This window comes from Microcaecilia unicolor, chromosome 10 (assembly GCF_901765095.1).
Source record: "Microcaecilia unicolor chromosome 10, aMicUni1.1, whole genome shotgun sequence".
Lineage (NCBI taxonomy): Eukaryota > Metazoa > Chordata > Amphibia > Gymnophiona > Siphonopidae > Microcaecilia > Microcaecilia unicolor.
The window spans coordinates 145,636,867-145,649,728 of NC_044040.1; the positions used below are offsets into that span (position 1 = coordinate 145,636,867).

Below are 12,862 nucleotides of genomic sequence, written 5' to 3' on the forward strand. Positions count from 1 at the left end.
GAAACAGCTGTACCCCACCAATTCTAACACTACTGGACGGTTGTAAGTAGCCTTGGAAAACTGCTACTACATTTATCATTTTTATAAGCACTGCTAGATATGTGCAGCACTGTACAGATGAACATAAGAGGCAGTCCATTTCTGTGGACCTTATGATCTAATCAAGAAGACACAGGACAAATAAGAGTCTGAGACATTGGCATATGTTCAAATTAAGGGTCCCCCAATCAGTAGGGGTACATCTCAGAAGGTCCAGGACCAACTCCTCCCTTCTTCCTTGGGCTGCCCTGGGTGGTGTTTGTACCACTGTTTACAGATACCTATTTGTTTATCATAGAAAAATGGTTAAGATTGACAAGACTATATAATTGTGGAAAACCTGTATTTAAGATGTAAAGGCAGCAGCCTCAAAAAGGTGGCATTTAAGTTATATTTGAATAAGACCAGAGGGGAAAACATTGAGTAGGAAATAGACAATGGAGGAGACAGCTATATGTTAGAGTGATTTGCCTGGTGAATGGAGTATGTGACTAGGGCCAGAGAGACAAATTAGAGAGAAAAACCTAATGAGGAGTTGTACTTGTACAGTGGATGAGTTAAAAAAAAGTTTGAACTGTATTTGAATGTGGATCCAATGTATTGATTGTCTGCACTCTTGAGCATTAGTAGGAAAAGATAAGTTGTACAACTGAATTTGAATAGATTATAGGGAATAGAGATGGTTAAGGAAAGACCACTCTTAAGTGGGATGTGATGAGAGAGTGGTAAAGGGGTAAATTGATTTGGATTTAGCTAACACCTTTCCCTATAGTTGAAGGTGAGATCAGTTAGGTGCAGTAAGTATTTTCCTGTCCCTGGAAGTCATACAATTTAAGTCATAGCTCTTTCTGACCTTGATCACAAAAACTTTGCTTGTATGTCCTGCAATCCACCATGCTAGCTCCAACCTATTAAAAGTTTTCATGTCCTTTCTAGGGAGATATTTTCATTCCTTGCACACTCTATTGTCATCTCATCGCTGTACATTGTGATTGGCACCACAATCTCAGCTAGTCATATTTTCAGGCTGTCCAGAATGAATATACATAGAATACATTTGCATACATTGCAGATCTAATATATGCAGATTATTCATAGATATTCTGAAAGCCTGGCTGGTGGTTAAAGCACCTGGGAATCTTTAACCTAATGCAAACACTTCTGTTGGGACATTAAGGACCTTTCCATTCTCAATCTTGCTCCCTCACTGTACTTCCTCGCTTAGTGAAAGTCCCATTTATTAATACCAAAGATAGCATTTCTATGCCTGCTCTCAATCTCTACACAGTAATCATCTGACTCCATGTCAGAAGGAATGGGTAAGTCAGTCCTGGGTTTTTAATATTTATTTCAAATCAATCAATCATACTACGTTTCTTGGTACGAGAAGTTATGAAACAGGAGTTGAACCAGGACTTTCACCTGTTCTTTTCTGGACCTTTGATGTGTCTGAATGGTAGTATCTTGTTGACCTGTTGTGTACTATCTCCTTAGTATATGTGACATTGACGTGTGCCTTCCGCTATGGTCAAGAAGATATTGATGTGATTGGCCTGACTTTCCGGAAAGATCTCTTCTTCTCACGGGTACAGGTTTATCCACCAGTAGAGGAAACAAGACCTGTTACTAAAGTGCAGGAACACTTGCTAAAGAAGCTAGGAAATAATGCCTATCCATTTCTTCTAACAGTGAGTACCACCTAACTATACTTTTCTCTCTCTCTCAACCAGTTATGCTGTTTCTACTTGTCTGTTTATCTCTGTCTCACTTGTAAGTTTCTGAGGAGAGTTTTTAAAGGCAAGTAGTTGGGTAACAAGGACTTGCCCATTTGGATCCTCGGGGCTAAAACTGCACCCTTCAGAATGAAGCTATTTGGTTAGCTCTAGCTGCAGCATAAATGAGCCATCAGGATGGTAAAGATCAATAAAGAGAGGAAAAGGATATATAGATTTTAAAATCTATGGGGATAATCAGTGGTGGTGGTCAGCATTTTGATATAAACACTGGTCACAGCATTATATGTAAAGTTCACAGGGACAAATTATACATATTGGCCACTGACCACTGCTGCTACTATCCATTGTTACGTGGCTCACCTTCACTCCGAGGTTGCAGCTCCCCAAACAAAAGAACACTCTCCAGCCGTGCTCACCTCCAACTCAAAATAAAGCTGTTTATTGCATAGGAAGGGTGTCCCTCCTTCTCTCAAGTACAGATCCAAAACACAAAACAAATCCCTGTTACCATGTACCTTACTCAAGCCGGTTTGGTACACAGGCCAGGCTTCAGCAGCTGCGTCCTCTCTCTTCCTCTCCTAGAGAGGAGCAGCAAAAAGCAAACCCCCCCCCCCCCCCCCACCGGTTCAGTTGAGCTAGGCTTACCAAAATACAGTTCAGTTTAGCCAGGCTTTAAACACACAGCCAGGCTTTCAAAACACAGTTCAGTTTAGCCAGGCTTTAAAACACAGCCAGGCTTTCAAAACACAGTTCAGGTTAGCCAGGCTTTCAAAACACAGCCAGGCTTTCAAAGCACAGTTCAGGTTAACCAGGCTTTCAAAACACAGTTCAGGTTAGCCAGGCTTTCAAAACACAGCCAGGCTTTCAAAGCACAGTTCAGGTTAGCCAGGCTTTCAAAACACAGTTCACTTTCAATTCCAGCTTTAAACACAATATGGCTCTGCGCGGGCTCAAAGCCTAGGGTCCCACCCTCTTGGTCAGTCACTCTCTCTTCCCTGACCTCCTCCCGCTTGACCCGGCTTGGCCCCGCTACCTCCTTGGCTTCCGCTGAGCCAGAGCTGAAAAGTCCATCGGCTCTTCCAGGGTGTTCTCCGGTTCAGTCAACTCCATCGGGCAAGGCTCACTCTCTGCCCCTCTCTCCTCAGGAGCCCAATCCATATTCTCTTCACCCCGCCCCTCTCCCAGCTGCTCAGCCTTTTCTTCATTAAAGTTCTTTGGAGTCCCTTCTTTCTCCACCCACTTGTTCCACCACCTCTTCCACCAGGTTGGAGAATCAGCCTTACTCCTTCCCCTGCGGCCCTCCTCTGGTCTCTCCCGGGAATGCACATAGTTTCTCTTATCCCCCGGTTCCCTTGGGGCATGCTGGGAGTTGTAGTTTCCTATTTCGGGTTCTTCCCTGGGGATTGCCTGCCTGTACCTGGGGTATTCTTGCTTACCCCAGGGTTCCTTTGGGGCATGCTGAAATTTGTAGTCCCTTTCTCTCCTCTTTTCTTTCTGTTCTCCCGGGCTGCCTACATACTCTTTACATACCCCCCCCCCCTTAAATTTCCATCCCCCCATTCTTTCTTATTCTCCTCCCCTACTCGGGACAGGGCATCAACATTTCCTAAACATCGCCCTGGGCGATGCTCCACTGAATATTGGAAAGGCTGCAGCGCTAGGTACCAACGCATTAGTCTCCCATTATTATTCTTCATCATATTCAGCCATTTCAAGGGAGCATGGTCTGTTACCAACTTAAATTTTCTCCCTTCCAAATAGACACTACATTCTTGCACTGCCCATTGTATGGCTAAACACTCCTTTTCTATGGTAGAGTAATGCTCCTCATGAGGTAGGAGCTTCCGACTTAAGTAGAGTACCGGGTGTTCCTCCCCTTCATGTTCCTGGGACAGTACTGCTCCTAACCCCCTACCCGAAGCATCTGTTTGAAGGACAAAGGGCTTTTCAAAATCAACTGCCTTCAACACAGGTTCCTGGCACAGGGCCCTCTGCATCTGTTCAAATGCCCTCGCCTCCTCCCCTCCCCACCTCAAGTGGTCGGGATTCTTCCCTCTCAGCATGTCGGTTAAAGGAGTGGCCATTGAGGAAAAATGAGGGATGAACCTGCGGTAATACCCTACCATCCCCAGGAAGCTACGTAATTGTTTCTTGGTGTTGGGTCTGGGAAACTCTTGGATGCTTTTAACCTTATTTAATAAGGGGCGCACCTCTCCCCTTCCCACCGTGTAGCCCAAATACTTCACCCGGTACTGCGCAAAATAGCATTTTTTTGGGTTCAGGGTGAGTCCTGCCTCCCTAAAAGCCTGCAGCACTGCCTCTACCTGGTTTAAATGGGTGTTCCAGTCTTCACTATGTATTACCACATCATCCATATACGCAGCGGCGTAGGTCTGATGTGGTCGGAGCACCCTGTCCAGCAACCTCTGGCAGCTCGCCGCCGCGGAATTAAGGCCAAAGGGTAATCTCTTAAACTGGTACAGGCCTATGGGCGTACTAAAGGCCGTCTTAGCTTGGGCCCCAGGAGTAAGTGGAATCTGCCAGTACCCTTTTGTCAAGTCCAGGGTAGTGAGATATTGGGCCGATCCTAGCCGGTCCACCAGCTCTTCAATATAGGGCATAGGATATGCGTCTGCTTGAGAGATATTATTAAGCTGGCGGAAATCTATGCAAAATCTCCACTCCCCCTCGGGTTTTGGCACTAACACCACTGGACTTGACCAGGGGCTATTGGACTCCTCAATCACCCCGAAGTCTAACATTTCCTGTACCTGTTTTATAACCTCCCTCCTTTTCATGGGGAAAGCCTGTATGGCTTTTGCCGCACTACTTTACCCCTTTCTGTTATAATGTCGTGCTCCACTAGGTGAGTATTCCCCGGACAGGCCGTCAATACATCATCAAACCCTTTCAGGAGCCTTCCTATCTCCTTCTTTTGTACCAGTGTCAGCTGGGAATTAACCCCTGGCTCCCCGGGCTTGAAAATATCTCTTATTTGGGGTCCCAACTCCTCTCCCTCCTTTTCCTCCACCCGAGTCTGGAAGCCTACCCTTGCTACCCAGGGTTTCATCAGGTTGACATGGAAGGTTTGGACCCGGCCCTTCTCGTTCGCCACCTCATACGTGAGAGGCCCTAGTCTCCTCCTTACAACCCAGGGTCCCTTCCACCTAGAGGCAAACTTATGAGGGTCTTCGGAGATCAGGATAAGGACTCTATCTCCTACTATAAACTCCCTTTCCCGAGTACCTTTATCATAATATTCCTTTTGTTGGTTCTGGCTTTGTTCTAGCCTATCCTGGGAATATTCCTGTAACCTGTCCAATCTGGCCCTCAGATCCTGTAAATATTCGACCACTGACTGATCAGATGCTTCCGGAGGTACCCAATGTTCCTGCAATATATCTAAACTCCCCCTTGGCCTCCTGCGAAACATTAGTTCATAAGGCGAAACCCCTAATGAGTCTTGCACCTTTTCCCTATAGGCATATAGCACAAAGGGCAACAGTTGGTCCCACCCTGTCCTATCCTCGCCTAACGCTTTTTTTAACATACCCTTTAAAGTTCTATTAAAACGTTCCACCATCCCATTGGTTTGAGGATGGTAGGCCGCTGTACGGATATGCTTTATCCCAAAAGCCTCCCATACTTGCCTTAAGGTACTTGACATAAAGTTGGACCCCCGGTCTGTCAAAACTTCTTGGGGGAAGCCAACCTCACAAAAGATTTTTATCAGTTCCCTGGCAATGCCCTTTGCTGATAGGCTTCTCAAAGGTAAGGCCCATGGGTACCGAGTGGCCATATCCATAATCACCAACACATAGAGGAAACCTCTCTGGGATTTTGTTACCGGACCAATAATATCCATGGCTATTCTCCTCACTGGTTGTTCCACCCTAGGCAGGGGCTTTAAAGATGCCCTAGGTGGCAGCCGGTCGGCCACCTTCTGACAGTTGGGGCAGGACTTACAATACTTCTCCACCTCCCCATAAACTCCGGGCCAATAGAAGCGCCCCAATATCTGAGTCAGGGTAGCTTGGGAGCCCTTATGCCCCCCCAAAGGGTGATCATGAGCTAGCCTTACTACCAGGGGGCGAAAAGCTTGGGGGACTACTAGCTGTTTCCCATACTCAGAGTTCTCCCAGTTGGGTACCCTGCGATATAGTATGTCCCCTTCTATCAGGAACCCCGGAGCCTCCCTGCCTTCACCTTGTCGTGCCCTTCCCCAAGCATATTCTAAAGTGGGGTCATTGGCCTGCTCCCTATGAAACTGGGGAAACTGTTCCCTCAATTCTTTCGGGGCTACTGGCAGATAACTTTCTTTTTGCGCCTGCTCCAATGCCTCCCGTCTACCCCTCTGCTCCTTTTTCTTCAAAGCTTTCCCCTTTCTCTCTTTTCCTGGCTCCCCTAGGACCTCCCCCTGAAAAGGAAAAATCCCTCCTATTTCCTCTTCCTCCACCTCAGGGTCCCGCCGAGCCTGAGCGCGGGTTGTTACCAACACTCTTTTCTCACTAATACATTCGGTAAACGGGGGCCAGTCTCTTCCTAAAATCATCTCCTGTGGCAACCGGGGCAGAACGGCCATGGCTATCTCTATCTCCCCTGTGGGCCCCTTCAAGTGAACTCTATGGAGGGTATAACGAGTACTGGCCCCGTGTATACATTGAATAGCCACTGCTCCCTCATAGGTATCCTGACCTCGTGTTCTCTTTTTCCTTATTTGTTCCCATAACCTCCTAGAGATCATGGACTGGTCTGCCCCGGAGTCTAACATGGCTACAATCGGTAAACCCTCCACCTCCACCTTGGCAGTATACCGTGGCCTAAACCCTTGGGCCACCTGCGAGGTCCATCCCTCCCGACCTGGGCAATCCTTCAGGAAGTGCCCCTCCGTCCCACACTTATAACACATTTTTCCTCCATACGCGGTAGCCTTTTCCCCAGGGCCTGGGGGTACTACTGGCTTTTTACCCACCCCGCTGTACTCGTGCTTCACTCCCTGGGGATCTGTCTTAAAGAAAGAACTTTTGGGCCCCCAGCCTCCTTGAGGTCGGGGCTTCCCCCCCTCCAGGTCGGGTCCTCCCCAATGTTGGGCTTCCAAGTAACACTCCAACCCTGCAGTCTCGGCCTCCACTGTCTTACAACCCCTTTGGACTAATCCTGCCCTAATCTCCCTGGGAAGGCCCTGCAGGAATTGTTCCACTACCAATTCTTGAAGAATCTCTCCTGTGGAGTGGCGATCAGGTTCCAACCATTTTTTTACCAAGTCCATCAGTTTAGTGGCCACCGCTTTAGGGATTTCTCCCTTTTCCCATTTAGTGGACCGAAACTTACGCCTATAAGCCTGGGTACTTAGTCCGTAACGGTCCTTAATGGCCTCTCTTAACCTCCCATAGTGGGCAGCATCCCCAGGAGCCAAGTCTCTAAAGGCTGCGAGAGCCTCCCCAGATAATGAAGGCACTAACCGCATGGCCCACTGCTCTTGGGGCCATCCTGCGGCCACCGCCACCCTCTCGAATGCGGTCAGGAAATCATCCACATTATCCTGCTCAGACAACTTTCCCCAAGTAAGTGAGTTCAAGGATAAAAGTCCTACCGCACCGCTTCCTCCTGGCCCCTGTCCGGTTACTCCGGCTCCCACGTCCCTTGGAGCATTGATACCCCTCTGAAAAAAGTCTTGGAGCATATTCAGCACCGGTTGTTGCTGCTCTCGTGCAGCCGTCAAGGAGTCTTCCACCATCTTATTGGTCAGTTCCTGCTGTTTCTGGAACTGCATCGTCATCCACGCGAAGATCTCCTTGGGGTCCATCCTGGGGTCCGGCTCCGCGACTCCTGGGGGAAAAAAACAGAGGACAAACTCCAAGTGCGACTTCCCGACTTCTGTTTCCCTTTTTCTAAGATCCTTTTATTCCCCCCCCCAATCTAGGTCCCGCTTACCGGAACCCTAGACGGGTCTGCGCCTTTCTCAGCGTTGGCCCCTCCGTCGGGCTTTTCGGCTTTGCTGGTCTTGGCCTCCTCGAGCGACAGGTCCGAAAAGGGATCCCACTTCTGACACCAATTGTTACGTGGCTCACCTTCACTCCGAGTTTGCAGCTCCCCAAACAAAAGAACACTCTCCAGCCGTGCTCACCTCCAACTCAAAATGAAGCTGTTTATTGCATAGGAAGGGCGTCCCTCCTTCTCTCAAGTACAGATCCAAAACACAAAACAAATCCCTGTTACCATGTACCTTACTCAAGCCGGTTTGGTACACAGGCCAGGCTTCAGCAGCTGTGTCCTCTCTCTTCCTCTCCTAGAGAGGAGCAGCAAAAAGCAAACCCCCCCCCCCCCCCCCCCCCCCCCCCCCCCCCCCGGTTCAGTTGAGCCAGGCTTTCAAAACACAGTTCAGTTTAGCCAGGCTTTAAAACACAGCCAGGCTTTCAAAACACAGTTCAGGTTAGCCAGGCTTTCAAAACACAGCCAGGCTTTCAAAACACAGTTCAGGTTAGCCAGGCTTTCAAAACACAGCCAGGCTTTCAAAACACAGCCAGGCTTTCAAAGCACAGTTCAGGTTAACCAGGCTTTCAAAACACAGTTCAGGTTAGCCAGGCTTTCAAAACACAGCCAGGCTTTCAAAACACAGCCAGGCTTTCAAAGCACAGTTCAGGTTAGCCAGGCTTTCAAAACACAGTTCACTTTCAATTTCAGCTTTAAACACAATATGGCTCTGCGCGGGCTCAAAGCCTAGGGTCCCACCCTCTTGGTCAGTCACTCTCTCTTCCCTGACCTCCTCCCGCTTGACCCGGCTTGGCCCCGCTACCTCCTTGGCTTCCGCTGAGCCAGAGCTGAAAAGTCCATCGGCTCTTCCAGGGTGTTCTCCGGTTCAGTCAACTCCATCGGGCAAGGCTCACTCTCTGCCCCTCTCTCCTCAGGAGCCCAATCCATATTCTCTTCACCCCGCCCCTCTCCCAGCTGCTCAGCCTTTTCTTCATTAAAGTTCTTTGGAGTCCCTTCTTTCTCCACCCACTTGTTCCACCACCTCTTCCACCAGGTTGGAGAATCAGCCTTACTCCTTCCCCTGCGGCCCTCCTCTGGTCTCTCCCGGGAATGCACATAGTTTCTCTTATCCCCCGGTTCCCTTGGGGCATGCTGGGAGTTGTAGTTTCCTATTTCGGGTTCTTCCCTGGGGATTGCCTGCCTGTACCTGGGGTATTCTTGCTTACCCCAGGGTTCCTTTGGGGCATGCTGAAATTTGTAGTCCCTTTCTCTCCTCTTTTCTTTCTGTTCCCCCGGGCTGCCTACATACTCTTTACACCATTTAGTTTAGGACTGTTATCTGGATCATTTTTTGGCTTGCTCTCTCCCTGACCCTAACCTGGCACTCCTTTAAGTACATAGTATTGAGCAATTTAGAGTCCCTTTTACTAAGCTGCATTAGGCCCTAACACATGCGTAATGCAGCTAAAAATGGAGTACCATGGGATGTTCTCAGGCATCCTGCATAACTGAAATGTGTGCAAGGTGAAACAATTTTTTAAAAAAGAAAATTGAGGGAATGTGTCATGGGCAGAAAGTGGACATTCCTGCACTATTTAGCACATTTACATTACCGTGCATTAACTGGTTAGCACAAGAATACCGTGTGAGCCCTTACCACCTACAAAGTGGGTGGCAGTAAGTGCTCATACTGTAATTTTTAAAAATGGCTATGTGCTAATGGCCATTAATACAGAGAATAGAAAGTCAGCCATTTTATGGCTGCAGTAAAAATCACCATAGCGAATGGGAAGAACCTGCATAAGCACACGCTAAGACCACTTTTTTGCCTCAGCTTAGTAAAAGGACCCCTTACTAACTTAGATGGCCTGATACTGTCTGTATACCTTTTTAAAATACACAGATGTTGGTGAACACTTAGGGCCCTGTTTACAAAGGCACACTAGTGTTCTTTCGCATGCGCTAAAAATTAGCATGCGCTGTGCAGATGCCCACAATATTCCTGTGGGTGCCTATACAGCGCCATGCTAAAGAACATTAGTATACCTTTTTAAACAGAGCCCATAATTTGTTTTGAATATCAGCCCAATTATTAATATACATATTTTGCCATACAACTGTTATTGCTTGGTTAAATGCAATAAATCAACATTGAAAAAAATATTTATATACCTACTCCAAAGGAAAATGTGTTGGAACCATTCAACAAGGTACAAATGTTTCATCAAAATTAGTTGTGTCTATCCGTGTGCTGACAAATCATTACTTGAATTAATTACAGCTTTCACCTATAGTCTGAGCATTTGATCGCAGGTGGAATTTAGCAGATTGCAATCATTCATCAGGATAAGACCATATGAAATTAACTAGTCCCTGATACAGTTGAGTTCATTGCCATTTCTACTTGGCTTCCTACGGTTTTGATTATTGATATCATTTTTAGTAACGTAATGTGGCGTTACATTAATTTATTTGCCATTATAAAATTACATAGAATTTGTTTTGCACTGGAAGTCAGATGTTCATAGACTAACCGAAACTGTGGCCAAGAATCTTTGCTGTGCAGGTGTCACAGTTGTGCCCATGTTTCATGCTCTCAGTCACCTCGCCCCCTGGTGGTTAGACCGGGTGGCTGCTATGGACTGACTGCTTGCTGTTTCCCATGTTCCAGAAGATATTCCGGTCTGGATCTTCCAGCCTTCCAGATTGTTTTGGGAGTTTTTTGGAACTAAGCAGTACCCGTACCTGGTGAACTCCCTTGTATGTTGCCTTTATGAATCACCTGGGAAGCTTTCTAGTTTGCCTTGCAACAGAGGTCCTCAGAGGACCTTTGGTGAGAGTTAGTTGCAGTGCTTCTGTGCTATTTCCGGTTGTGGCTTTGACCCTGCTTGTTTCCTGGTTTATTCTACTGTCTGCTGCCTGCCTAGACCCGGCTTGTCTCCTGATTTATTCTACGGCTTGCTGCCTGCTTTGACCTTGTCTGGTTCCTGGAATATTTCTCTGCTTGCTGCTGTCTGGGACCCCGGGGTGGTTTCTGGAGTGATCTGCTGTTTGCTGGCCGGCTGCTGATCCCTGCAGTTCTGACTTCTTGCCCTGTCTGGTAAGTCCTGCCAGTCGCCTGCACCCAGGGGCTCAACCCCTGAGGAACGGCGGTCAAGTGCAGGTGAAGTTTGGCTGATTTCCTGTCCTGCTTGCTCCAGCTTGCGTTGCCTCAGCTGCAGTTTCCATCTGGTAGTTCCAGTCCTGGGTTTGCCGGTACGTCTGTTCTGCCTTGTCTTGTGTTTGGGTGATTCTCCTGCCGCTGCTGCTCCTCGGCAGTGGTCCAAGGGCTCACTAACCCAGTGGTTCCACGAGAATCCTGACAGCAGGAGGGGTCAGGCATAAACTAGTGATATGCATTTGTTAGCAATCATTCAGTCTAAGATGCCTTAACTTGTATACAATTGATTTCCATACATTAAAATGTTCTAATAACGGATACAAATTTTTATTAACATGAATCAGTGAGGGGAGTCACGTGATGCAAGAGGACTGATCGGACGCCTGAGAGCTCGGCTCCCTTCCCCTCAGCCTTTGTAACCCTACTTACTGGTGCACAGGGTGCCTCAGCACATTGAAAAACGGTTCGGGTGGTGCCTGAAAGAGCGGGGAACCGGAGGGTGCTTGTTTTTAGCACAGGCGAAGCGGCAAGCCCGTAAAACCACAGAGAGTGGGTAAAGAGAAGGGCAACTCACTGAAAGCCAAAATGGCGTCGCCGTCCCCGCCATTATCGTCATCACCACCTGCGGCAGCACAGACCCCGAACCCAGCAACATCGCATGAGGATATGGTACAGTTATCTATAAAACACATGTCACAGCTCCTGGATGAGAAGCTTGCTAAGCTTAATGTAGGCATGGACGAGATAAAAGAATGTATCGCCACCCATGCGGCTCGACTGCGAGAAGCGGAAGATCGTATTTCCTCTCAGGAGGAACATATGGAATCGGCAGAAGGACGGATTGGAGCCCTGGAAGCTCAGGTCCGCTTGTTGTCAGACAGAGTGGACGATCAGGAAAACAGAAGCCGAAGAAACAACATTCGCATAGTTGGAATTCCTGAATCTGTTCCTGATGCGGACTTAAAAAATCTTACTGAAAGATGGTTGCCGGTGCAGCTGGGGCTTGATCCAGAGATGTGCAAGGGGCAAGTGGAACGGGTCCATCGAGTTGGGCCGCGCAGAGAAGCGAGCGGGAAACCACGCTTGATAATCGCAAAGTACCTGAATTATACCACTAAAGCTACAATTCTCGACAAATTCATAAAGTTACGACGTCTGGATTATGAAGGAACTAAGATCCTGCTCTTTCAAGATTTTTCAGCACGTGTCATGGAACAGCGGAAGCTGCTGGCACCATTCTGCATTAATTTGTTTGAGAGAGGTGTTAAGTTTGCATTTCAGTACCCAGCTAAGGTGCGAATCACTCATAACAATAGTTCCTTCACTTTAACAAAAGCGGAGGAGTTGCAAGGCTTTTTGGACAAGTTACCTGGAAATATGGTTCGGGATGCAGAAAGACAGTGTCAGTGAGATGCGAGGATATCAAGCTTGACAAGGACATGTGATGGGACCTTTGTTACTATGGTTAGTAAGCATTAAAATGTGCATGCGGATCTTGTTGTTGTGTAATGGTTGCATGCTTTGCTGACAGGCGACGTGAGCTAAAGCCCTTAAGAACCGGAGAGGAAGAGGTCCTCCTAGTTCGTGAGTTATGACCAAGCAACAATTGAGACTTATGTGGGAAGAGTCCCATGGTGTAGGTGGAGAGGAACGGGACTTAACAGACAGACCCAGTGACAAGATAGTGTTTGCAGCTATGTGTGTTTAGATTGCTACTGAATAGCTCTGGGCTACGAAGAGCCGAGCTGCAGTGGGTGGGATCCCACAACCGGTAAAAGACCTCATACTTCTATTGTGGTACAAACGATGATAGGTCTCACATAGAGGTATGATTTGCTGGTGTGTTTTTGTTCAATGTGGGGTGGGATTGTAAACGGATCATTTTGGGTTTCAGGGATGTTTAATGTTGCTGTTAGTTACGTGGGGATTTGAGACAGGAGAGGAGAAGTAGAAA

The 12,862-nt window shown here is 47.7% G+C and overlaps 1 protein-coding gene across 1 annotated transcript in view; it reads left to right on the plus strand.

Moving 5' to 3' along the window:
• SAG (S-antigen visual arrestin) overlaps positions 1 to 12,862 on the plus strand; it is a 90,196-nt gene that overhangs the window by 10,889 nt on the left and 66,445 nt on the right. The window contains exon 4 of the mRNA XM_030215642.1: positions 1,534 to 1,727. Coding sequence (XP_030071502.1) covers positions 1,534 to 1,727 — 194 coding nt within the window. The remainder of the gene's footprint in view (positions 1 to 1,533; positions 1,728 to 12,862) is intronic.